The 27,956-nt window shown below is 41.0% G+C and overlaps 1 protein-coding gene and 1 long non-coding RNA gene across 2 annotated transcripts in view; one reads left to right on the top strand and one right to left on the bottom strand.

Moving 5' to 3' along the window:
- LOC134759118 (uncharacterized) overlaps window positions 1-12,385 on the top strand; it is a 28,094-nt gene extending 15,709 nt beyond the window's left edge. The window contains exon 2 of the long non-coding RNA XR_010135035.1: window positions 12,014-12,385. This is a non-coding gene — a long non-coding RNA (uncharacterized lncRNA). The remainder of the gene's footprint in view (window positions 1-12,013) is intronic.
- The window catches only part of MAL2 (mal, T cell differentiation protein 2), a 33,781-nt gene extending 14,499 nt beyond the window's left edge, over window positions 1-19,282 (bottom strand). The window contains exons 1-2 of the mRNA XM_019032780.4: window positions 19,037-19,282; window positions 5,848-6,018 (exon numbers count right to left, since the gene is read on the bottom strand). Coding sequence (XP_018888325.2) covers window positions 5,848-6,018; window positions 19,037-19,168 — 303 coding nt within the window. The 5' untranslated portion in view covers window positions 19,169-19,282. The remainder of the gene's footprint in view (window positions 1-5,847; window positions 6,019-19,036) is intronic.
- Window positions 19,283-27,956: the final 8,674 nt, after the last annotated feature.

Raw genomic sequence — 27,956 nt, 5'->3', positions numbered from 1 at the left:
TTTTCCATCAAGAAGGAACTTGATGTTTAGCTGTGAGATGTGCAGGTAGCTGACAGCCTCCAGCTTCAGTGGATTTGGGATCTGCTACAATACATGAGCCAAGGCCACATTCTTCCTGGATATCCCCCAACCCCACTAATGACAGCACAGTGGAGGTACTAGTGCTTGGCCACTTGTGCCCAACACAAAACTCTCAAAGGACAGGCTGTGTTCTGAAGTTTTGTATGGATTTGGTCAAGACTTTGTAGAGTGTATCATTCTGGGTTTTCTTCCTGATCTTACTTCCTCTTTTCTTTTACAAGTGTTATCTCCCCTTTCCCTTAAACAAACAATAACAACAACAACAACAAAATGCACAAAAAGCCCAAACCAAAACTCTTGTACTTCTCAATCCATCTTAGAATCTACTTCCCAGTGAAGCTGAGATGACACGTATGTTGTTTTGGCATGCTAGGCTTTTCCTTTTTGGCTACTAACATAACATTAATTAATACATTAATTTTGTAACAAACTCTTTGACAGCAACTACTAGATCTGTCTTTTTTCACAATTGTATTCCCAGGGCCTAGTATAGGACCAACTACTCAGTAACTATTCCCAACCCCTGGTGGACTGTACCTATATTTGTATTTGGCCATCCTGAGTGTACTATTCCAATTTGTGCCAGGTGTGGGATGTGTGTTAAGAAGGTCTTCCACAAGCCTCACTCATTGCATTTGACAGCCCAGATCATTTCTGCTAAGTCAGTGGTTCTCAAATGTTAGCCTGCATCAGAACCACCTGGAGAGCTTGTTTAAACACAGACAGCTGAGTCCTACTCCCAGAGTTTCTGACTTAGCAGGTCAGGGTGGAACCTGAGAATGTCCATTTCTGACATGTTTCCAGATGCTGCTGCTCTTCTGGCCAGGACCACCATTTGTAAATCTCTGCCCTAGGCCCCTGGCCTCCACTTATTAGCAGATGAACTCAGCCTCTTTCTTAATTGCCTTCACTTTCTTAATTGCCTTCATGTGCTCTTGCTGTTTCACCCATCTTATCAATGCTCACACACCCCAGAGCACTGCCCACTATGTGTTTGCCTTTTCCCTGGGCAACCTCAGCCTCAGGCATAGCTTCCACCCCACCCCCCGCCCGCAAGTGACTATATCTCACATTCTTATCTTAAGCCCACGTTTGCTCTTCGTTTCAGGGTCAAACTTCCATCTACTAGTTAAAAAAAAAAAAAAAAAAGGTGGGGAAAGGATTCCCTATTGAATAAATGGTGCTGGGAAAACTGGCTAGCCATAAGTAGAAAGCTGAAACTGGATCCCTTCCTTACACCTTATACAAAAATTAATTCAAGATGGATTGAAGACTTAAATTTTAGAACTAAAACCATAAAAACCCTAGAAGAAAACCTAGGCAATACCATTCAGGACATAGGCATGGGCAAGGACTTCATGTCTAAAACACCAAAAGCAATGGCAACAAAAGCCAAAATTGACAAATGGGATCTAATTAAACTAAAGAGCTTCTGCATAGCAAAAGAAACTACCATCAGAGTGAACAGGCAACCTACAGAATGGGAGAAAATTTTTGCAATCTACTCATCTGACAAAGGGCTAATATCCAGAATCTACAATGAACTCAAACAAATTTACAAGAAAAAAAAAAACCCCATCAAAAAGTGGGTGAAGGATATGAACAGACACTTCTCAAAAGAAGACATTTATGCAGCCAAAAGACACATGAAAAAATGCTCACCATCACTGGCCATCAGAGAAATGCAAATCAAAACCACAATGAGATACCATCTCACACCAGTTAGAATGGCAATCATGAAAAAGTCAGGAAACAACAGGTGCTGGAGAGGATGTGGAGAAATAGGAACACTTTTACACTGTTGCTGGGACTGTAAACTAGTTCAACCATTGTGGAAGTCAGTGTGGCGATTCCTCAGGGATCTAGAACTAGAAATACCATTTGACCCAGCCATCCCATTACTGGGTATATACCCAAAGGATTATAAAACATGCTGCTATAAAGACACATGCACACGTATGTTTATTGCAGCACTATTCACAATAGCAAAGACTTGGAACCAAGCTAAATGTCCAACAATGATAGACTGGATTAAGAAAATGTGGCACATATACAATATACACCATGGAATACTATGCAGCCATAAAAAATGAGTTCATGTCCTTTGTGGGGACATGGATGAAGCTGGAAACTATCATTCTCAGCAAACTATCGCAAGGACAAAAAACCAAACACTGCATGTTCTCACTCAGGTGGGAACTGAACAATGAGAACACATGGACACAGGAAGGGGAACATCACACACCGGGGCCTGTTGTGGGGTGGGGGGAGTGGGGAGGGATACCATTAGGCAATATACCTGATGTTAAATGATGAGTTAATGGGTGCAGCACACCAACCCGGCACATTTATACATATGTAACTAACCTGCACGTTGTGCACATGTATCCTAAAACTTAAAGTATAAAAAAAGTTGGAGTGAGAAAATACTATCTGCAAGTTTACGTAGTAAAACTCTACAAAGTTAATCTTAAAAAAAAAAGCTGCATTGTGTATAGGGGGATCCTCGTTTACATTAACAGCAGCAAGAAAAATGGATGACAACCACTTTGAACCTCAGTTTTCTCATTTGTAAAAATGAGAACAAGAATACTTATCACCCATTAAGGTCAAATAAGCAAATGAATATGGGGCCAGAAAATATAGCTGACGAAATGTAAGATACTAAGCAGTGGATGGAGCTGGAGGCCGTTATTCTAAGTGAAGTAACTCACTTATTACTTGAAAACCAAATATTGTATGTTCTCAGTTGTAAGTGGGAACCAAGCCATGGGCATGCAAAGGCATACAGAGTGGTATAATGGACATTGGAGACTCAGGAGTGGGTGAGGAGAGGAGAAGGAGGGATAAAAAACTACATATTGGGTACAATGTATACTACTCGGGGGGCTGTTACACTAACATCTCAGATTTCACCACTATGCAATTCATTCATGTAATAAAAAACCACATGTACCCTACAAGCTATTGAAATAAAAAAAATCTTAAAAAAACCAATATATTAAGTGATGTCCATAATAGGCAAATGATCAAATGTGTGCCAATTATACTTTGGGGGAATAAAGGGAAACATGTTTAATTGCATAGGATTTTTAAATAGCTCTATTTTTCTAAAATGTATCTTTCCTTAGTACCCTTCCCCTACAAAGGGGACTATAAATTTAGAATCTTCTGTTTAAGGTTCCACAAAAATGGTATTTTTTTCCTCTCCAGAAGAAAAATACAGAAAAGCTGTTTCAAAACCAAAATCTCCTTATTTTCCCAGAATAGAATGAGAAAAGTATTTAGTACTTTATATCTGTTATTAGATAGTATATTTTTATTTCACTATTTATATAAAAGCTAGAAAGCTCAGGAAAAACTGCTGAAGCTATCTATCATGAATGTAACTTTCTTAGTCAATAAAACCCAGAAGAAAGAAATAGTAAACTCGATATCCTACAACAAATACATCTAGAAAATAAGTTCTTTATCAAAATGCATTCTTGCTTCCTTCAAGCATGGTATAAAGTGGTAAGCTATTATCACAGGAGAAAACAACTATTTTTGAGCCATTAACGTCTGACAGTTCCAGAATGCAACAATTAAAAATTGTTACCAACTTGTGACAATTCCATTATATACATGGCTAAAAAGTTTTCCTGGGAGAGTGTACAAAATATGTTACCAAACCTATCAAAAGCAAGCCATGCAATAAAAAATGACTGAATAATAATAAAAAAAAAAAGACCCACACACAAAAGAAGAAAAAAAGAGAAGCCCTTTCGAAATAGGGAAAACATTTCATAAATTCCTTGAAGACAAGATTTGGCTCTTAGAAAGCATGCCTACCATACAATCAACCCTGTGCATTGCTATTACCATCTTTTGCCTCAGTAACAGCTACTGCGCTAAAAGATTACTCCAGCTAAAAGACCACAGGTAACCTTTGCAGCTGACCTGTGAAACAAAGATTTCCAATTTCAGCTGTCACTTTCATAGAGCAGCACAATTAAAACAACAGAAACACTTAACATTTAATTTTCTGAACATCAGATATAATGCTACAAATGGGTGGGAAATGCAAACTTGGGAAAACAAATTAATGACATGAATGACTGTACTCAATACCAAATATATTATTCCCATTTTACAGAGGAAGAAATTAAAATTGAGAGAGGTTAACAATTGTGCCCAAGGCTACACAGCTACTAAGCAAACCAGATCTATGCTCAAAGCCCATGCAGGACGGTAACCACGGTACTCCACTTCCTTCTTAGCTTTATGCTAAGCTATGCCATTTGCCCCAGGGCTGGCTTAAAGGCCAGCCACATTCCCTACACTTCACCACTAATAACATTTAGGATTACAGTTCCTCTTATGCCCTATAAATAAAACAAGAACAGACATTTAACATCTGCACTAAAGCTGTGGAATAATATGCTGTTATACTTGAAAGGAATATATATAAAGCCTGACTGAAGGTCTGATGTAAGCTTCTAAACACCAAAGTATGATCATAACCTAATGGGGGTTCTTCCTGAACTTCCCTGAAGCACTGTGATTCTCTGAGTCATTCTAAAACAGTCTTAGAGAATAAATGGCTGCAAGCATGAAAGACAAGCTCTATATACTAAACAAAAAGTTGATCTAATTTAATGGTGTCATAATTTTAAAAATTGTGTTGATTGCAATTTTTTTTTTTTTTTTGAGAGACAAGGTCTTGCTCTGTCTCCTTGGCTGGAGTGCACTGGTGTGATCACGGCTCACTGCAGCCTCGACTTCCTAGGCTCAAGTGATCCTCCTGCCTCAACTTCCTGAGTTGCTGGGACTACAGGAGTGCAACACCATGTCCAGATATTTTTTGTAGTTTTTGTAGAGACAGGGTTACACCATGTTTCCCAGGCTGGCCTTGAGCTCCTGGTCTCAAGTGATCCTCCTGCCTCAGCTTCCCAAAGTCCTGGGACTATAGGCATGAGCCACCGCACTTGGTCACAAATTCTTTTTTTTTTTTTTTTTTTTTTTGAGATGGAGTCTTGCTCTGTCACCCAGGCTGGAGTATAGTGGCACAATCTAGGCTCACTGCCTCCAGAGTTCAAGTAATTCTTCTGCCTGCCTCCCAACCAGCTGGGACTACAGGCACACCCCATCATGCCCGGGGTAATTTTTGTATTTTTAGTAGAGACGGGGTGTCACCATGTTGGCCAGGCTGGTCTTGAACTCCTGACCTCATGATTCATCTGCCTCAGCCTCCCAAAGTGCTGGGATTACAGGCATGAGCTACCACGCCCGGCCACAAATTCATTTTTAAAAACTCACCAATTCTTTTTAATTTGGGACAGACATTTATTATCAATATGAAACATGCCCTTTTCTAAGTATTTGTTTTCTGAAAAAAAATACATATTTAAATATCTGGGGCAGAAATTAATGGAAAATTTCAAGATGTGACAATGTTTAGTTCCCAAAGGCATTTGTTCAATTGTTTGATAATTGTAATGCAATTCATTTGCCGTATGAAATGAAACAGTTTTTGAGTAAGAGTCATCTAAGTTGTAGGAGTAACAGAATTATTTCTCAGCTCTATCAACACAGAGATTTCGCAAACTGGGGCCCTGTTGTCCATCAAGGCAGCCACACACCACCACAGCACCACAGCAGTCTCTGTGGTTGGACCGCTTCTCTCCCATTAGGGGCAACAGAACTGGGACTCTGGCATTTCAGAACAGAATAGGATACAGGTTTCTCCCATCTTCCCGCAACAGACTTAAAATAAAAAGTCCTTACCAGGAAGTTCCAGTTAGCATCAATTTGAGTCACCATGCCAGAGAGGAACATGCCCAGAAAGAGGAGCGAAAAGAAAAACGCTGTCACGGACACAAACATGACCCATCCTTGTAGTAGAGGTAGAGGAACATTGGAGGAGGCAACCAAAATCCAGACAAGACCCCCGAACAGCTGAAAGAGAAAAAGAGGATAATTGGTTTGCTTAAAAGATACCTTTCACACAACAGAATTAAACATGCTTGTATTACCCTCAGCACTGCCTTCATTTTCCTCCCAGACTCCTGCACATATTCCAGCAACCCCATCCCTTCGATTTTCCCCTTATTATGTAAGATGCCTTCTTTCCTCAGGTGCAAGACCAATCCTTCTGCTTGGAGAACTGATCCAACTCCACACCTGTATCTTCAGGTTGGACTCGCTTCTTCAACCCATGTACATGTCCAGTATTCCCTCATTATTGACAAATACCTTCCTTTGACTTTACTGATTCTCTGACTACCACCTTTTCAATGAAGGTATTTTTTCAGTCAACCATTTTAACAAATTCATCTTTGCTTGGTCTCCACTTCCTCTCCTTGAAGTTGCTCTTCACATCACTATAAACCAGCTTTTGATCTCATTGCTTCTTAGAGAGTTAGTAAAAAATGGCTGGAATAATAGTTGCAGCTGTTGTATATGGCGGTAAACAATAAAAACTACCATCATTTATTGAGTATTATGTGTTCGACATAGGAATAAGTACTTCACATATCTGTGGATCTAAGTATCAATAAATACCTACTACATTTCAGGCATTATGCCAGGTGCTGGGAATCAAATGGTAAACAGGTTACACTTGGTTTCTGTCACCACAGAACTCACAGTCTATTAGAGGAAAGAGACAAGTAAGCAAGCGATTAAAAAGCTGCTTCATAAATGTCACAATTGGGCAAATACTGGGCACTGCAGGTCCACACAGCAAGGGCTATAAATCCAGATTTGAAAATACTTCCTAGAAGCAACAACCCAAAGCACAGGGCTATGGGGTAAAGCAGAGGGAGGAAAGGGGGGGTTCCATGGCAGGAGCTGAGAGTAGCCCCGCACAGGTAAAGAACAAAGCTCAGCAAGACAGGAGGGGCATGTGCTGGTGGGGAATGGAGAGAACTGTACCGGAGACTGAGCGAGGAGGTGCTGAAGCTCGGGCCAAGGAACTGAACTTCACCTAAGGGCGATGACAAAGCCAAGATCATCTTGAGCAGAAACTAGCATGGTCAAGATTTGCCTTTAGAAATTTGTCTCTGGCTAGAATGTGAGAATGGACTGAGGAGGAACGGGTGGATGGTGAGGGAGCACATCTCTGTGTTTCTCAGCTCTATCAACACAGAGATTTCACAAACATTGGGTAACACAGGAGACTGTTATACCAACAGAGTGTAAGAATCAGAACACTGAGGACAGAGGGAAAGGAATGGATTAGAGTGAAATTTAGAAGTAGACATGATAATAGTTGGTAACTGATCAGATGTGGGACACAACAGAAAAAGGACAGATAAGGAAAATACCCAGATTTCTGGCATGGGCCTCTAGGCTTGAGAGAACACCACAGGAGAAATGGTGTGAAGATGAGTTTTATGCATCTATCACCATTGGTCTCCTCCATACTACCATGCCTGGCATTCCAAGCCATTTGTGATCTGACATGTCTTTTTCATCCTTGTCTCTTGCCACTATGCCCCTCACATTTTGTATTAGGGGGAGAAAAAAAATCCACAGTTCCAAGACAAAGATCTTTCACATCAGAGTGGCCTGTTACTTGCATGCCGTGAATGTCATTCCCTCCCTATGTGTACTTGAGATTCTCCCACTCACATCTAATCTTGAGCACATCATTTACAACATTTTTCCTGAGATCCACCCCTGCTCAGTTATGCCTCCCTCCTCTGGGCAACCTCCCTATTGGGCTTTGTTACATCAGTGAGATACACTGTAATTAAATCCCTTTGGCTCTCCATCTGCACTACCAGGCCTTCTTGGCAGCATATTGCTTTATATGTCTCTGCATCCCAAGCCATTTATTAATCTACACAGTAATCCTTTCCTAACCATCAGTCAGGTACTATGCTAGATTTGGCAGCACAAAACCTTAGGCTACATACCTGCCCTGAAGACACCTCAAGCAAGTGAGAATTAATCTCTCTCTCTCTCTCTCTCTCTCTGTCTCTCTCTCTCTCTCTCTCTCTCTCTCACACACACACACACACACACACACACACACACACACACACACACACCCAGGGAGAGTGATAGAGCACGCTCTCAATTATTTGCTTAGTAAACAAGTTAGTGCTCATATGAGAACAGTTTGAGCTCCAAATATTAAAAATCAATACTCATCCGTACATTGCATTTCAGTATCTAGATATCTAAATTACTCCACAAGTCACTGAAAGTTAAAAACACAAGTTTTAATTCAAGCTTCAAGAAAAGGCCCAATCATATAATTTGTTACTGCTTTGAAGAAACATTTTTGAAAGCATAAATGATCACTTGATCAATGATAATCAAATCACCAGTCTAAAAAAATGTATAGTTGTGGTGTATACCTCAACTCCTAAAGTCAAATAAAAAATTAACAATTGATCCAGAAAGTGTTATGAAATAAATCTAATGAATATCAATGCATCTTAAACATTTAACCACCACCTTATCAGTGCCTATAAAAGAAAAAACTTGTTCCTAATAAAATATTATTTACCTTTACATACTATTAAATAAATATCTGAAGGTGATATAAGTATGTCTTCAGTGGATCAATCTTTCCTTTTTTTCCACTTTCTTCTTTCTGGTAGTCTTTTCTTACTCTCCCACAAAGAATAACCTACATAACTTTAAATACAGTTTAAGAAATATACATTAAGTATCTCTTCTGAGATATTTCCTGAGAACCTATGTGCAAATATAAAGGATAATAAAAAGCAATTGGCCACTGTTTGTTAGGGACAGGCAGAGCCAAATAGATAAACATAACAATATGAGTTAGGGATGATGATACATTCACACCTCTAAAGAGGTGGCTATATGATCCTTTGGAATTAAACACAGCATTTATTAAACCCAGACTGGACCTCAAACAGGCCAGCCCCGAACCTACTGCTAGGTACTATAGAAGAACACTCAAGAAAAAACAAAAAAGGCAAGGTTCCATCGCCAGGAGCTTGAAATAAGGAAGAAACAGACACCATTAAACTGATTCAGGAGCAGATTGCGGTGGGTGCTATAAAAAGAGCTCAACACAGTGTGTTCTGAGAGGCTGGGAGAGGAGAGAAGAAATATAATGGAAAGAATCTGGAAAGGTAGGCAGGGGAAGCAGGCTTCAGAGTAAGCTTTCAAGACAGACCAAGGCTTTGACAGCAGAGGCTATACTGTAAAACAGTATAGATTAACCGTTCTTATCGTACTCAAAATTACAGCCCTTCAAACACCTCAAAGGCTTGGAAGGGAAACTGAATGCTGCATGAACAGGAGTCAGATTCACCTCCTCACTTGTGGGGTATGTGCTGCATGGAAAGGGGAGAGGGAAGGAGTGTAGGAATGCCCCCTCTCTCTCACTCAAGTAAATACATATGATACATCCCTAGAGCTGAGATTCTGTGAAATCTAGGCTCGCTTTGGAAGAGAGAGGATGGGCCAGAGAACATAATTGAGCCCACTTTGGAGGGCCACCATCCTCATTTTGAGACTGTCATACTGGTTTATGGATCACTCTGGCCTTGACACAGTTATTATTCCCTACTTTGTGATTTCCTTTTGACAAAAGCTACTTTTCTTCTTGAGCTTCCCAACTTGGCTCCAACTTAAACTTGGCTCCAGTTTTTTTAAGTTAAAAAACTGAACTTGAAAAATTGAGATGACCAATGCTCAGTATATCACTTCCTCTAATTCCGGGCATTAGTGAGCTTAGAGTGTTTGCAAAACGGTGTAATTATCAGCATTCCTGTTCAGTAGAGATGACTCTGGAGGTGGCCATATTTTTAGAAGTAAAAAGCAGAACACAAAAATGGTTAAATCTGACAGAGAACAGATGATAAATACCGTAGCAACTGCAGAGTACACACTGTGAAGAAAGGTATTCGGAACTATTATATGTTTTGCCCACGTTATTCTCATCGTCTTGGATCTGAATCCACATTCTGACCCCTTCTCTGCCACTGCCTTCCACTGCTTTCTAGTGTTCTAAAAAATCCAATAATTATGTATAAAATAGCCAAATGCACCTCAATTTGAAATTTCTTTAAGAAACTAAGTCAGTGCCTATGACGTCAAACCTCAAGCTCTAACAAAAAGACTACCTTTGCTTCCAGGCAATACAAAGGTAAAAACCTCCTAGGAGTAGGTATCAGCATTTCCCGGTGACTCAGTCACCTTTTATCTTCTTAACCCAACTTTAGGTGTACTGGGTACATACCAGAAGTACTCAAATATATTCTGAGTTGCAGTTATTAAATTGCTACACATTGCTAAAACAACTGATCTTCTTTCTGGTTTAACATATGTTTGTTATGTTTGCTTGGTCTCTGCAGACCAGAAAGGTATGACTTGGCTGAATCCCTCCCATAAGAAAACCACAAAAGTATTTATCCACAAATCACACTAAACTGAACCCTCAGGGTTTGATGTTAAAACATGTTTTCACTAGAAACTGTGGAATGGGAAAAATACATAGTCCCACGGGAAAACATGCTCTTGAGCAAGTAGCAACTCTTGCAATTCTGGGTGCATGAATTACAGATTCTTAACTCATCTCCTATTTGGACGGTCTTATGTTCCCAAAGGATTCCTTTTGCAAATGCCCTTTTTCTTTTCAAATGTCACTTATTTCCTAATTACCTGCTTTTAAACATATCCTCTGACAGCTAAAAATTTTTTCAAACCAATTTGACACCTCCATCTTAGTACACCCACAAAGTAAACAGGCTAATTTCTACTGTGACCTATTTTCAATTAATGTTTGGAATGAGAACAGGAAAAGGTAAGTGAATTTGAAAGGATAAAGGCTGGCTAAACTACCCATAAGGGAAAACACTATTTAGAACTTTCTGTATTAAGCTCCCTCCTAATTCTATTATCTGTATATTGGATATTTCATTATTCTACTGCAGTGAGAATGAACACCCAGCAAACAAAGAGGAAAAGCAAAAAAATATTTGTCTTCCAGTCTGGCTTGTAGAGTTAGAGTAAGAAGTTGAAGCTAATGGTGATAGCAGAAATAGTACTTAACATTTACTGAGCTCTTATGTTATAAGCACCGTTATAAGGGTTTTATTTGTGCCAATTTAATCCTCACAAACCTTGAGAGACAACATTATTATTCCTACTTTATAGATAAGTTAATTGAGGTACAAATCCATTAATAACTTGTTCCTAGTTATATAGTTAATAAGTGTTAGACCTGAAATTTGAACTTGGCAATTGGCTTCCAGAACTTATGATTTTAACATTCTGCTATTCTGCCCCTCTCATGGTTTAGTGTTCATTCTAAAGCAGGGTTTCTACCCGTATTCCATATGATTTCCTAAAATCATATAAAATTGGGTGGACAAGTACATATGTATTTTTCTGAGGACACAGTCCACACCTTTCATCAGAATCACAAAGGGGCATGTGTCCCCCCCACCCAGAAGTTCAGAACACTTTATCTACTTGTAACCCCTTCTATTTTAATGGATGTTTACTTATGGGGTGCTGCACAGGAAACATCATGGTTATAGAAGTGTTCAGTATATTCAGAAATTTATCAGCTAGAAAAAAAAAGATTATCTACAATTAGCTATATTTTACATACAATTCACATTTTGAAAGATTTCTTTAAACTAGAAACATACTTAGCCAACAGATACCATATAATAACTGGTAGATGTATTTACAAAGCAGCCCACACAAGTATGGATTCATTCACAATGCGACTGTAGATCATTGGTGCCACTACAAGGCATACTGCTGCCCCCCTCCCCAAGCTCATCATCTTCCCTGTAATGCTTCTTTTCCTACCACCCTCTCTTTGCATTCCAGCCTCTACCCCTCATCCCCTGAGCATAGAGAAATGATCACACTTGACCATGTTTCTGCCTAGCATGCTGCCAGTAAAAATTCTGCTGGATAACTAAACTCCAGTTACCGTGTTTTCCAGAAAGACTTCCCTGGCCAGGTGCCATCCCTCGGTGCTTCCACGGTTACTGACGCGTGTATTCTCCACAGCAATTACAACTGGATCAAAATCATGGATCTACATGCCCATTTCACCCACTAGACTGTGACGTCAGAGTCGGTGACATTGCCTTCAACATCTCCGTATGCTCATTACCCAGGATGGTGCTTTCTACAGAAGGTCCTCAATCCATCCTCCTTGAAATGAATGGAAAACAACCGGCGTGTGTAATGAATGCTTCCAGAAGAGAATGCTCTAGGAGTGCAGCTTGGGATGCTAGGAACACACTCCGGTCTGGAGCCCAGCTCACTCCCTGGTTCATGGTGGATGTCCAAAAATAGGCATGAAAACGAGTGAAGCGAGAATATGTACTTCTCAATTCTCAAGTTATTATTGGTGACACCCACCACCTAGTACCAGATCTCAGGAGGCTGAGATGGAAAGTTATGGGAAACTTTGTACCTCTTGCCAGTTGAATGCATGACACCCAATTTTAAATCTTTTTTTGGCCCCAAATTTGCCCACATGACCTATTTCTATTGTAACTGCCACTGGAACTTTTCACCAGGGTAAATCTTGTGCCTTCTTCCAGTGCCTCCTGCTCCCCTCATCAGTCCCCATCTGTCCTCTAACCATGCTGACTTCTGTCCAAACTGCTTCTGGACTGGCCCTGGCATAGACCTGCATTAGAGATGCAAGGCAGCAAGGTGTTTATTTATTTATTTAATTAGGAAAACAGAACAAATTCTGGGATGTAATGAGAAATGACATACACATAAGAGGCTTATGACCAAAATACGTTAATACTCATTGCAAAAGAAGTTCTACTTTTTAGCTTTACATTTGAAGGCTTTAAAAATATGTCTGAGAGTGCTATAGAGAGTTATACTTTCTTCCTCCCCATGTGACCTAAACCTCCAATTCCGCTGCTTAAATAGCTGACACCGACCCTAAAATGGAAAGCTCATATTACAGAGGAGAAATATGTTCTGGTTCTTTTTATTCTTCTTTATAATAATTCCTCTCAATTTTGAAAATTCTCTTTTCATGTTTGCAGGTAACTAGTTATCACTTTTAGTTTAAAGCTGTTCCTGCGTGCCAATGCCCTGATATTGGCCAGACCCGTATAAATCACTGCCTCTTTCCTTTCTTTTTACCTTCCTCCTTCTCATAGCTATTATACAAAAGTTGAGATTGTTATATATGTTGTCTATAAAAGGACATGGTGCTCTCATATAAAATAGAACACTTAGGAAATTCAAGTTAAAGTGCAGAAACCTGGAGAAGAATTATGGCAGTTTACATGTTGGGCAAGATTTAAGAGGGCATCTACTCCCAAGCTGCCCTTCTCCACTCCAGCCAATGTCTCCAGACTATTTTCACATACTGCTCAGTTTGTACTATAGAACAAACAAGTAGCATTTGGTAAGTACTGCATGTGCATGATACTGGGTATGCCAACCTGGTTCCTGTCCTTTGTCATTACAGGGTCATTTCTATTCAGCCATATCACTGCAAATACACCATGTCCACAGCTCCTACCACCAGGTACAACATTTCTATCAGGCTCTACAAAACAAATCTCTTCTCCATGACTTTTTCCTTTGGAGCTCAAGGTGAATCTTTTCAGCTACTTGGTTTAAAGTTTTCCATATTTCAGTTCTTCGTATTTTTTTTTTTAAAGGACTGCCAGTCGGAGCAAATGATTGTTGATAATAATCTCTGGCAGGGGCATTGGTTTATTTTCCCTTATGAAACTTTAAAGGTTATTTATTTATTCATTTATTATTTTGGGGATGTAGTTTCGCTCTTATTTCCCAGGCTGGAGGGCGATGGTGCGATCTTGGCTCACTGCAACTCTGCCTCCCAGGTTCAAGCAATTCTCCTGCCACGGCCTCCCAAGTAGCTGGGATTACAGTCATGTGCCACCACACCTGGCTAATTTTGTATTTTTAGTAGAGATGGGGGTTTCATCATGTTGGTCAGGCTGGTCTCGAACTCCTGACCTCAGGTGATCCACCTGCTTCGGCCTCCCAAAGTGCTAGGATTACAGGCATGAGCCACTGCACCCGGCCTAAAGATTCTTTTAATGTGGATGAAGATTTTTAATCCAGAGGCAAAGGAAAAAAAATACTTACAGTTTTAAAACCCATTTAGGGGACAACTATGTCCATGGACAGCTCCCTCTTGCACACTGCAAATAAGCAATGTCCCTTCACAGTCAAAATTTATTTTCCAGGCAATAAACTCTATACATCAGAACATATACATGTTACTAGTCCAAAGTCAAAGCTCTCAGTTGAAAATAACCTGAAGTCCCTTTCATAGATTTATCTGCATGACTGAACCTGCCTCCCCTAAAGTCCCTCCCTCACAATCATCCTTTCATTAACATTTGTTTTTCTGGCATAATTCCTCTGAGTTACATCTTATATTTAAGTTTAGTCTAGGTATCATTTTGGGGCAAGTCAAACTTTACATACTTAATTGACTTCCCAAACCTCAAACCTCTCTCTCTTCTTCTCCATCCTTCTTTCATTGGTTCTATTTCAGGTTCTTTTCATCCTTTATCTAAACTATTGCAATAAGCCCCCTAACTGCTCTTCCTGCCTTCAGTCTCTTTGTTTTACAACCAAACTTCATCACTCAAAGGTTTCTAAGACACAAGTTGGATCAAGTTTATCTCTGTCCTTCACAGCTTTCCATCAGACAATAAATCCAATGCCTTGGCCTAGCATTTCTCAGCAAACCAGAACCTGAGTCCTACCTGCTGTTTTTCCTTCTTCTGCCACTGCCCACCAAAATCTCACAACTGACAGAACGTTCTTGCCATTGTCCTTCTTGTCTCTGTGTTTGTACATGTCCTTGTTTCTACCTGGAATTCTCTTTCCCATTTTCTAATGAACCATGGCTCATTATTGAAGGCTAACCTCAAATGTCCCCACCTCATTAAAGCTGCCTGTTCTGACCTCTCCAGAAGTCAGATGTACTCTATCCTGCTTTTCCACAATACTTTTTATAAACCTATATTAGCACTTCATACACAGCACGGTAATTCTTTCTTGACTTTATATTCCACCAAACAGTAATTTCTTTTAAGGGCAGGAGCCATGTTAGTTACTCTGTTTTCAGGGCATAAAAGAAGGCTTGATGCCTAGTATGTTCTTAATTATAAGCTGAGTAAATGAAAATTACTATGGCACCCACAACACTGCAGTTAGAAGCATGTGAATAAGAATCCTAGAGTATCTCCCACAAAGATAAATGTGAATGAATAACTTGGGGAATGTAAGTAGTTTCTTAAACACTAAAACTGCAAAATAAAACACAATGAATTCAATGATTATCTGTATTCTTTTTCGTGATTAATACTATTAAAAATTCAATTTTTCTTGTGCATTTTACAAGATAAGCTCATTGAGAGCAGGGACCCTAAATATCTTGTTCAGCCCAATAGTGCAGATGATCCCATGTTATTTTTTAAAGTAGATAGACCCACCTGGAAAATGTTTTAGCTGCAGTTCACTTCCCATACTTAATTCTTTCTTCCCTGAATGGTAGTTACTTTTGTGAATATACTGTCAACTAGGTTATAGGTCTTTCCAGTGAGGAAGGGTTTAAACATCTTTGTTCCCAGAGGAGTGCCTTACACATAGTAGGTATTCAGTAAATACCCGATAAGTGATTTTTATAAAATATTCACTCGAAAAACTGAGATTTTGAAAATGAGAATTTTGAAAGTGATGTCTTCCATTTAAGCTAAAAGGCTTAGCTTTGCAATATTAACTTAGTATTAAACTCTGTGGCAAGCATACATTGGTAAGTATTGCTAAGCCCAAAACCAAAGAGCTGACAATTAGGTATCCAGGAGTGGAACACACCTTATCTCCCTATCTCAAAAAAAAAAAAAAATCACTATGCATGTGAGATTGTAATATTCTCCACTTAAGAAGCCAGTGCTATAATGCTTTTCCTGGTGCTCATAGGCTGGCACTATTTATATATTTTGTAATATCTCCCCAACAAATGGCTTATATCTGACAGGCTATGAATAGAATACGTTAAGGGGAATTGGGAATGAATATTTTGAGCCAAGTTAAATGGTTAGTGTGAGAACCAAACTCCAAGAGCATGGTGTCAATAGCGTAGTCAACTGTTGATAACCCAGTCCTCCTTTGTCAGGTACAATTTTCACATGTTAAGTTTCAGAAGGCAGTGGGACAGAAATGAAGAACTCTTAAAGACAAACGAATTTGAACAGAAGGTCAAAATTAAAATGGAGTTTGAGGATATCCAGAAACACTGGCAGAGGTTAAAATAATGGGTCCCCAGAATGGAGATCACTTAGCATTTAGGACAGTGCCTGGGAAATTCTCACATTTACTTTACAGGTTGAGGAATTTCTGAGGAGGAGCCATGGGAGATGGCCAATTTTAAAAGAATCAGAAAATTAGATGGAAATTGAGACATCTAGGAGCTAAGTTGCTTCAAAAGTGTTCACTTAGCTTCTATCTGTACATCCACTCAAGATGAGTATTCTAAATGGAGGGGTAACAAGGCAGCTTTGATCTCTGCTCTTTTAAAGCATGTAAACCAGTATCTCTAAACAGTCCTAAAGGATGAGAGCCGAGGAGCTATAGTTTGACTCTAGTGTGGTCTCTTGTTTTGTTTCTCTAAGGTCACCAGTTTCATTGGAACATTTTGGTCATTTTTCAATGGGGGTGGGGGAGATTGATATTCAAGTAAAGGAGATAAAGGGGTCCTAAAATGTAAACTTATTGAGTTGGCCATAAAAAGAGAGAAGCAAACTAATAAGCTTTTGGAAGTGATGCTGTTCTACGTAGCCAAGAGTGTGAGACATGTTTCAGGATGTAAGAAGCCAGAGGAAATGAGATAAGAGGATTAGATTGGACACTTCTGTGAGTCTGGAATCCCTCCTAGGTTGGGGAGTGGTGGTAGTTTTAGCAGATAGAGAGAATTCACATCTCTGAAAGCAGAGCTGTCTTCTCTAGGCTCTGAATATTAGAATCACCAGGGAAGCTTTAAAAAATAACTAGTGAACTCTAGCACTCCCCCAGAGATTCTGATTTAATTAGTCTGGGCTGGTAACAGTATTTTAAAAAGCTGTTCAAGTTATTAAGTACAGCAAGAATTGAGAACTAACCACTGGGCTAGATTTAAAAAAGATAAAATGGGGAGGGGGAGGGGGAAATTGACTAAGTCACTTTCTATTCTTTTCCCCCAGAATTAGGCCTTGTTTCCTAAAAGTCTGACATGACTACAGGTTCTTGAGATGGTATTTGATTAGAGGGCATATGGATAAGCCTTCTTTGCATATACACATGTATATATATTTACATATACACATACATGTATCTTTACATATATACATACATATATTTGAATAAACATTAGAAAAATATAACCAGAATATCAAATTTGAAATTTCATGTATATTATTGCTTAAGAAAAGACAAAAGTACTGAACTTTAGAAAGTATTTCAATGAACTGTCTGTAAATTCTAGTACAGGTGGAATGCGGATATGGCAAAAACTTCTCAAAGAGGTAGGCAAAAAACTGGAGCTTGCAAAACATGGAATAAAGTAGCCGAGAACCTAAGAAATCGTTCTTTGCATATCTTCCAGTTCTAAACGTGTCTCCCTCCCACAGCAAGGCAGCCAGCCCAATGCCATCGTCTCTCCGCTCTTCCCACATGGATGCCTGCACCTCACCCCAAGCGCTCAGATGCTTCTGAACCAGGCTCAAACTCAAACCAGCCTCGCAGTCAGGATCCCATTACTGATGTCATAGCCTGCAACTCACTCACGTCTCCTCTTTCAGATTCAAATCCGGGCTAAACTTAACTTAGGGTGGTGTGGCTACCTCAGCATAATAGAACAGTGCTCACAAGGTGTTCCAGCTCCACAAGCACAAAAGTGAAACCAAAGCGACCCAAATAAAGGTTATGCAAGCTCAAAGGCGAGGGTGAGGGGAGAGATGAAAATCCTAAACCGAGCAAACAATACCAGCCTGCCAGAAAGGCACTAACTCGCTAACATTTCACTTCTTATTTGCCATTCTCAGGCATGATGCAACCTCAGGTTGCCCAATTTATATTTGCACATTTTCTACTTGTCCACAAGGAGCTTCGAAAGTTTCCAACTCCATAAAATTCCATTTAAAAAGTTCAAGTGCTACCTAAAAAGGCTGCACGACAGGCAGGTAACCCCACCTTTACTTGGGCCCAACAAAGTGTGCTAAAAAGGTTTGGAGTTGCGTAAGGAGGCCAGGAAGTGAGAAAGTGCAAAGGCAGGCAGAGAAGAACTCGAGAGCCACGTTTCCACCTTTCCCCCACCATTCTCACACCCACTGGATTAGAAACTGCCCAGGGCATGGCACATAACTCACCTTTCTCCTTGCCCTGCCTCCTGCCCAGCTCCTCTTTCCAATCCAAAGGCCACTAATGATGGCAAGGGTGAGTGGGGAAAAAGCATGCTCAAGTCCTCAGCCCTCTTCCTCTTCCTGTTGCCTCCCGCCCCCACTTTCCACAGCGTGGCGGCCACCAGGTCACCCAGTCATCGGCTACACCTTTGCACCACCCAACAAAATGGCAGGTTAGCAACAGACGAGGCCGAGAGCCAGGAGCTCGCTCCGGCCAAGCGCGGCCCCTGGCCATGCCCTGGGTTTCTAAAGGCGCCTCTGAGCCCCAACACCTTTCTTTCCTCCACGTACCCAGTGTTCGACCCTGCCGGGCCGCCTACTCGCCCTCCCCAGGCAATTTCCGTCGCCCGCGGGGGAGCAGGTGCCCGCGTAACAGGTGCTAGGAGGGAGGGCCCGGGCGGCGGCGCGGGGCACCGAGAGGACCCCGGGAGGGAGCGCAGGACAAAGCCACGTCGAAGGGAAGGAGGCCGGGGGCGGACGCAGAGGAAGACAGCCCGGGGGACAAGGATGCCGCCGCCTGTCCTCGCTCCCCGCGCGACCCTCGCTCCGGCGGCCCCACTTACAATCTCCAGGCAGACGAAGGCGCCCGAGTAGGTCCGCAGGATGTCGGGGCCGGCGGGCAGGGTGACCCGGGGCGGCGGGAAGGACACGGCGGGGTTCGGGGGCGGCGGGACTGACGCTCCGCCGGCCGACATGCTGCCGCTGCCGCTGCTGCGTCTCCGCGCGCCGCCGCCACCTCCCGCCTCCGCCTCCCGGGCTCCTGCCGCCGCCGCCGCCGCCGCAGCCGCCGCTCAGCTCCGCGGGCTCCGGGCGCGCCGCGCGGGAGGAGGCGTGGCCGTGGGGCTCCTCGAGCCCCGCCCCGTCACGTGGGCCCAGGTGAGCGCCGCTCCGCCCTGGCGCCCGAGCCGCTCGCGATCACGTGCACAGGTGCGGCTATTGCAGCCGCCAGGCGCGGTCCTCCCAGCTCCGCCGACCTCACCTCCTGCTCCGCTGGCCAGCGCCAGCGCTCGCGGGCGTCTCCATGCGCACCCCCATACCCCTGATCGCTATTTTTACCTTCTAGCCCTCCCCTTAGTTTGCACCTGTGCTCTCCACCTGTCTTCTCCCCAGCTCTCACAGCGCGCCCTCGCCCACTGTGCTCAGTTTGACAGATACACAGGTCTTGGTGCTGTGCCTCAGAAGGTAAAATCGAGGTCACCAGTCACACTTAAAAAGTGGGGTGCTTATGTTTTAAATGGGACTCGAGTGGGATTTTTTTAAACGCCACTAGGGCAGCGTCGCGCGTGGGAGTCGGATGAGTCAGCTGCAGCAGCCACTGGCGCGGGGTCCCTGCAGGTCACCGGAGGTGTCCTCGTCCGTGAAACGGGGATGTGAAATCCACTGGCATAGATGCTCACATTAGATCATATAACATGAAAAGAGTTTAGCGCACAGTAAGCTCCTTAAATGCTAGCTGATATGATGAGAGCTCTTTTCCTTACACAGGCGCCTTATCACTGCTCAGTGGACACACGATGTTGCATGGGTTATATTTTTTTAAGTAGAACTTTTAATTATTGATTTCACTGGTATAAAACTACTTGCTTATTGCCTTTTAATGGCTTAAGGGATTTTTTTTTAAGTCTATGTATGGTTCGAATTTCCTGCTCTAGTTTATCCCCATTTATCTCCATTTTATCCTTGGTTTTAACGTCAACATTTTGTAAGTTCAACAGAGGAGATGAGCTTAATTTTCTCGTCTACTAAAGATGAGCAAATCTACCAAATCTACACGCATCAGCACACACAGGTAGACCACGTTGGAAAAAAACATTGGCTAATCTCATCAGACATTCTCCAAGTTGAATCCTGACCTTGCCTGTCAGGTTCAGTCTCTGAGGAACTGTATTTAGCACTATGCTCTGGTCAGCAGATTCTAGTTACTCTACTTCTCTATTATTTTAATAAGTGAAACTCATAGGTGTGGTTGTGGCATCCGGGTAAAAACCACAAAACAGGGTGTGGGTGAAACCTTTTGTATATCCCTCCTCTCTCCACCTCTTAGTCACCACTTTCTGGTATTTAATGTGTGGTGTTTATTTAATAGGAAATTTTAAGTTTTCTGCATTGATTTGTTTGATCGATGAGCCCTGTCTGTGTTCAGACTCTGATTGGCACGGGATGATCTTTCTGTTTTATTTTCTGCCTAAGAATTCTCAGTGAGCACTTAAAAAGTGTTCAAAGGAAAGACTTCAAAGAAGTAATCATGGAGATGATCAGCAACTACGCTATGCCCAAAATATTTTAGTGAATGAATTTAATATGTCCTTGGAGTTTCTAGAAGGGCTAATGATTCAGAAGAGCCTCAAGTGAGCTTATTTTAGCATTGCCATCTAGGAGAACACTTTCAACTGGGTCTCTTACTGCACCCTCCTTGCTGTACTGCATATCCTCAGCCATCTTTGCTTTGCCTCTGCTTCCTGCTTCCACAGTGACCAGTGGCATAAAAAAGGTTGTCAATGAGTGCTCTGTTATTGTAACATATTATCTGCTTGAAAAAGAACACTTTTTTTTTTTTTTTTTTGAGACAGAGTCTTACTCTGTCTCCTAGGCTGAAGTGCAATAGTGTGGTCTTGGCTCACTGCAATCTCTGCCTCCTGGGATCAAGCAATTCTCCTGCCTCAGCCTCCTGAGTAGCTGGGAATACAGGCATCTGCCACCACACCGGGCTAATTTTAGTATTTTTAGTAGAGACAGGGTTTCACTATGTTGGCCAGGCTGGTCTCGAACTCCTGACCTGGTGATCCGCCCACCTCAGCCTCCCAAAGTGCTGGGATTACAGGTGTGAGCCACTGCGCCTGGCTGAAAGAGAACTCTTTTCTAGAACGCTTTTTTCTCTTATGATTGCTACCAACACCTGTTTGTTCTTGATAATACCAGTTTCCTTCTAGTGAAGGCAACACCTCTAAAATCAAAGGAAGAAAATGCACTTAGCTCCACTCCACCCCACTCCTCTGCCTCTTCCTCCAGGACACTAACCATGAGCTCTTAACAGTTTCAACTTTCTGCTCTTTTCCCAACCTGTTCCGGTGGTTCCTGACTTCCATCATAACTTTAACCCTGCTCATAGACTTCCTCTGAACTCCATTTTTATGGAATGTCAACATTCATGTTATAATATTTTTAATGATCTTGACTCAAAACGACTTGCTACTGTCAATAAATTCTCACCTTATTATTGGGAATTTTTATGCTGCCATTCTCTTGGACACTGACATTCTGATGACTGTCTCCTATTGGTTTCTCTCTTTCATCCCCAATTCTTTGGCCTCCAGCCTTACCATCCCTTGTATTCTCTCATTGGCCCCATTCTAGCTTTTCTAGCTTCCCCTTCCAGCCTGTGCTTATGGGAAGGCATTTTCGTGATGCTCGTATTGGTCCCACATTTCTTCCCATCTTGTACTTGACTCTAAACTTACTGTCACCGTTCCTTATTCTTCAGCTTGAGTTCAACCCACAATCTACATCTGCCCTCTCTGAATCATTCATCACACTGCCCAGGGTTGCTGAAAGAAGGTCATAATGAAGACTCTTGGTTCCACTACTAATTCATGTGATCTAATCTTGGCTGGGCCTTAGGGATCCCCAGTTGTCATTTTCCTTTTACCTCCCCCCGCCTCCCCTACTGCCACCCCCATGCTCGGCAATATTTCTCTCAGTTCTTATCCCATAGCTTCTTTTGTTTTACCTGTCCTTGTGCCTGTCACAAGTAGGCTTATGTTCAGCGAATGAAAACAAATCTAGACTGTTCCACTCTTCCATAGTTTCTTTTAGCTTACAAGAAGTTTTAGGACATCTAGCCAGTAATACTTGTTTCACACTGCCATCAATCCAGTTATCCAAGACAAACACCTGGGTGTTTCCCTTGGTACCTCCTTCTCATGACACGTATTTAATCAGTCACCAGGTTCTGGCAGTTCTACCATTTTATTTTCTAGAATATATGCACTTTCCATTCCACTGTTCTGACTCACTATCCCTCTCACAGTGAATGCTCTTCTCACAAGGAATATGCTTCTGACAGTGAATTTCCCTCTCTTATATTCTCTGCACTGCTATCTGAATGATCTCTAAACAGAAAATTTATTAGTCACCCCTCTACTTAAAACGCCTCCAATTCCTTACTTTTCTCAGGATCAATTACAGATGCCCTGGAGTGCATTCAAGGTATTTCTGGCACGTGGCTTCTGATGAGCCCTCCCACCTCACCAGCCTTGTTGATCCACCTACATCTTCAATACCTCCTACCTCCAACCTTTACACATTCTCCTCTCTTTTGCAGGATATCCTTTCTTCTTACCACTCCCATATCCTCAACCTATTTTCTGTATATTTTGGGTCACAGGGACAGATATTTCTGGCAGCCTTTCTCTGCCCATTCAAGATTATGTAGGGCCCCCTGTCACCCAGTGTGTTTCTATAACCTGCTGTGCGTAATCCACATAGAGAACGTATATCATTGAATTGAAATTGTGTTTTTACTTGTCTCCTATTCCTTGCTAGTGTTGTGTAACAGGGTATTAAATCAAAAAGTTCAGTGGAGGCACCAGGAGATGGTAGATATCAGATACCAACATGAGCTGTGAATCAGACCGCCAGAAGTTTTAAAGTGGCCCGACTGTGATCTCCTTAGACAATCTATAAACCCCTTACTTCTATCAAGAATATGAAAAGCTCAGGAGTTAGAGGATTTGGAAAGATTTCTTTTTTGGCAGTGGAGTGGGGAGGCACCGTGCTGGGAATCACACTTCACTCTTCCCCTCCTCCATCCCCTTCTTCCTCACTGGAGGAAACAGCTGAGTTTTATTCACATTATATAATAGAAACTCAAGTAAAATCAGCTGACCGAGTGAACGCTGCATCTAAATTTCTATGCTTCATCGTTGTTCCTATGCTACTTCATGTTTCATAAGAAGTGTTTCTTTCCCTAGGCAAAGTTGAGCCCCATCTCAGCTTTTTATCATTTCCCCTTTGTATTTTTCTTATGAAATTCATTCTTAATTTTCTTTTCTGTCTCCTCAATGTTCAATTTTTGCTTTATACACAGCCTTTCTCTTTGAATATGTATGCTTCCCTTATCATCAAAAACAGCAACAAGTAATTCCAGTCCAAAATACAATAACCAGGACTAGATTAATCTTCCTTGCACGAAACAGCTGAAATCCCAGAGGAAATATATGAAACAATAGTTTCAGACATTGCACTTCAGGTAACACAGAACAGTGATCCACTGGAGATGGGAAAAAATGATGTGAGCCCTGCGATTTCCCCAGCTTGGGGAGAGTTTTCAGAGCGCAGGGAGGAGAGACACTGGTGGAAGCTAGCAGTCTCCATGAGATGAGGTGGTGAAGCTGGGAATTTGAGGAGGCCAACCAAGCTAGAGTTCACAGAGTACTGGGGAGAAAAGAGCTGCATACAGACAAACACTGGGAGGCCAGCAAAGGTCCCTTTTATTAAATCTTCAACTGAGTGCTGATTAGCACATGAAGGTGACTAACTTACCCAAGGCCAGGGCAGAAACATTCCAAAGGGGCAGTGGAATAATCCCAGGAATTCATGCAGGACCGGGAATAGTTCACATTTCCACCATTCAGAGTGGAAAATCTCCTAATTAATGGAGCACTGGATAGAATATTCTGAAGAGTATTGCCTCAGTACTGGGGCAAAGTCAGCCTTAGACAAAAAACAAAAAACAAACAAACAAAAAAGAGGCAGCTTTCATTCTGCTTTACAAAGCTTTATAAAAAGCATCAGAAGGATCAAATAATTCAAATGAACCACAGAACAATGCTCAAGAATATTATAGGAATACAAAAATGTCCAGCAATCAAGATAAGGTTCACAGTGTCTGACATCCAATTAAAAATTGCCAGGCATACAAAGAAGCAGGAAATATGATACATAGTGAGGATATAATCATTCATTACAAGCAGACTCAGAAATCACAGTCGATTGTGAAAAGAATTGTAAAAAGAACATTAAGACAGTTGTTATGAATGTATTTTATGTTGAAAAATAGAGTAAATATAGAGTACATCATGTAGAAACACAGAAGACATTTTAAAAAATCCAAACAACTTCTAGATATGAAGACTACAATGTCTGAGATGAAAGATAACCTGCGGAGGATTAACAGGTTAGACACTGCAGAAGAAAATTAGTTACCTTGAAGATATAGAAATAGAAACTATTTAAAATGAAACACACAGAGGAAAAAATAGCTGAAAAAATGAACAGAGCATTAGCCAGCAGTATAACATTAAGTGGTTTGTTTTTGTTTTTGTTTTTGTTTGAGATGGAGTCTCACTCTGTTGCCCAGGCTGCATGCAGTACAGTGGTGCAATCTCAGCTCACTGCAACCTCTACCTCCCAGGTTCAAGAAATTCTCCTGCCTCAGTCTCCCGAGTAGTGGGGATTACAGGTGCCCACCACCACGCCTAGCTAATTTTTGTGTTTTTAGTAGAAATGGGGTTTCACCATAATGGCCAGGTTGATCTGAAACTCCCGACCTCAAGTGATCCACCTGCCTCGGCCTCCCAAAGTGCTGGGATTACAGGCATGAGCCACTGTGCTGGGCCAAGTGTTTTAATATATTTGTAATTAGAGTCTCAGAAGGAGAAGGGAGGAAGACACAGGAAAAATATGACTAAGAGATTTCAAAATTGTTGTAATTTATACCCAGAGATTGAATTAACTCAATGAATCTTAAGAATTGAAAACATGAAATCAAAACCAAGGCACATCATAATCAAATTGCCTATAAGGAATAATAAAGAGACAATCTTTAAGTATACCACAAAAAAAGACACATTACATACAGAGTGATGAAGATAAGAATAGTAACAGACTTCTTACAGGAAACAATTTAGGCAAGCAGAGAGTAGACCATCTTTAAGCTGCTAAAAGAAAATAAACACTGTGACCTTAATTTTATATACAGGAAAAATGTCCTTTAAAATGAAAATGAAATATAGACTTTTTCAGATCCAGAGAAGCAGAACAAATTTGGCAGCAGCAGATAATGTGCTGTAGGAAATGATAAAGTCTTTCAGGCAGACATAAATTGATGCCAGTTGGAAATTTGCATCAACACAAAGAAATAGAACGCCACAAAGCATGAATATTTGGATAAATACAAGACATTTTATAAATTTAAAAAATTTGAATTATTGTCATTGATTAAAGCAAAAGTTATTAGTGTGTTTAACATTTATAATGTATGTAAAAATAGAATATATGACGACAACAACACCAAGGTCTTGAGAGGGAAATGCCACATGTAGTGTTCTAAAATTTTTATACTCCATTTGAAGTGGCGTAATAGTATGTGAGGTTAGACTGTGGAAAATTAAAGATGCATACCATAAACCCTAAATAAATTACAAAACAAGAAATAAAGAGTTATAGCTAATAAGTCAACAAAGGAGATATAAAGGAATCACGGGAGATATAAAATTAATCCAAAAGAAGTCATGCAAAGATGAAAAAGGAAGCAAAGAATATATGAAACAAAGAGAAAATAGGAAGATAGTAAAATGAAACCAATAATTATATTAAATGCAAATTCCCTTCAAATCTTCAATTTAAAGGCAGAGATGATCAGATTTGACAAAAAGCAAGACACAACTATACACTATCTACAGAAAAACTTACTTTAAATATAAAGACAAATACATTAAAAGAGAAAGGAGGTAAATAGGTATCCCATGAAAAAAATTAGCAAAAGAAAGCCCAAGGGGCTATATTAATATCAGGCTAAATGGGTTTTAATGCCAGAAAGTTATCAAAGATAAAGAATGTAATTGCATAATGATAAAAGGGTCAATTTATCAAGAGGGCTTAAAATTCCCGAATGTTAATACACATTATAACAATGTTAACAATAGATGGTGCAAAATAATAAGATGCAAGGAAAAGTACAGAAATCCACAATTACAATTAGAAATCTCATTGGTTCTTTTTCAGTAATTGATAAAAAAATTAGAATATCAGTGACATTATAGAAGACTTGATCAACACTATCAAACAACTCCCTGTCTTCAGCCTGGCTCCCCAGAGGCAGACCCCGAGATATGGATTAATGTGCAAGTGATTGATTAAAGAAGTACTCTTGTGCTGAGTCTGAAAAAACAAACAAACAAACAAACAAACAAAAACTGTAAGTAAAGCAGGACAAGGGAGAGGAAGCCAGGCAAGAATATGATCTCAGGCAAAAGTCAGCCTAATCCTGCAGAAAAACTGGAATGTAAGTTACGACTCAGTGTTGCACAATCTGATGCAAGGCTTTCTTATGTCTTCATGTCTTTGCCTATCTATCACTGTCAAAGGCTAAGGAGGAAAGGGAAGGAGGAGCACAGACTCCAAACTCTTCCAGTTTTTTGCACATGCAGGCAATGCACCTCCAGGAGCTCAAGGTTGTCTTCTAAAAATGAGCCCTAGGTGTTGACAATGGAATCCACACCAAAGTGGGAAGACAGGTGCACAGAAATGGTGTAAAGGGATTTGAAGGAATCTGGGAAAGCAATGACATTATCTGCTTCTCTCCCTAATCTACACTCCTAACTCTGATTTCTCTCTCAAACTTCAGACCTCTACTTCTATTGTCTGTTGGTATGCACATCTACTTTAAGCTCAGCATGTGATACAGATTGGCTCTGTCTCTACCCAAATCTCATCTTCAATTGTAGCTCCCATAATTCCCATGTGTTGTGGGAGGGGCCCAGTGGGAGGTAATTGAGTCATAGGGGTGGGTCTTTCCCATGCTCTTCTTGTGATAGCAAGTCTCATGAGATCTGATGGTTTTATAAAGGGGAGTTCCCCTCAGGCTCTCTTCCCTGCCACCACGTAAGATGTCCCTTTGCTCCTCCTTCGTCTTCTGCCATGATTGTGAGGCCTCCCCAGCCATGTGGAACTGTGAGTCAATTAAACCTCTTTCCTTTATAAATTACCCGGTCTCAGGTATGTCTTTATTAGCAGCATGAGAACAGACTAATACAATATATCTTATAGGCAATTTTATCTTTCTCTACGAAACTTCACCTTTTACTTTTGTTTCTTCCTTCTGTTCTTGCTATTACCATATTCCCAGTTATTCAGCTTTTAATTTCATTTTACAAAACTACCTTTCTTCTATTGTACTTCCATATCCAGTGTTCAAATCTTTGCAATCTTGCTTCTTTGATAGCTCATACATCTGTCCTATGCATTTATTCCTATGACTTAATGCCCTATTACCTCTTCTTTTTTTTTTCTTGAATATCTCATTTCATTGAGTCTAGTCCTTTTATCTGCTGGTAAATTTTAAATAGTTCTGTGACATTGACTTTATCAAAGCACAGCCTAGACATGTCATTTTCCTTCCTAATAGCTTTCGACGGCTGCCCATTGTGTCCTAAGTAAATGAGAAACTGGACAACTTGTTATACCTCATAACTCTGCACATTC

Source organism: Gorilla gorilla, chromosome 7 (assembly GCF_029281585.2).
Source record: "Gorilla gorilla gorilla isolate KB3781 chromosome 7, NHGRI_mGorGor1-v2.1_pri, whole genome shotgun sequence".
NCBI lineage: Eukaryota > Metazoa > Chordata > Mammalia > Primates > Hominidae > Gorilla > Gorilla gorilla.
Note: the sequence above shows the minus strand (reverse complement) of the source record. Positions and strands in the feature narration are given on the sequence as shown.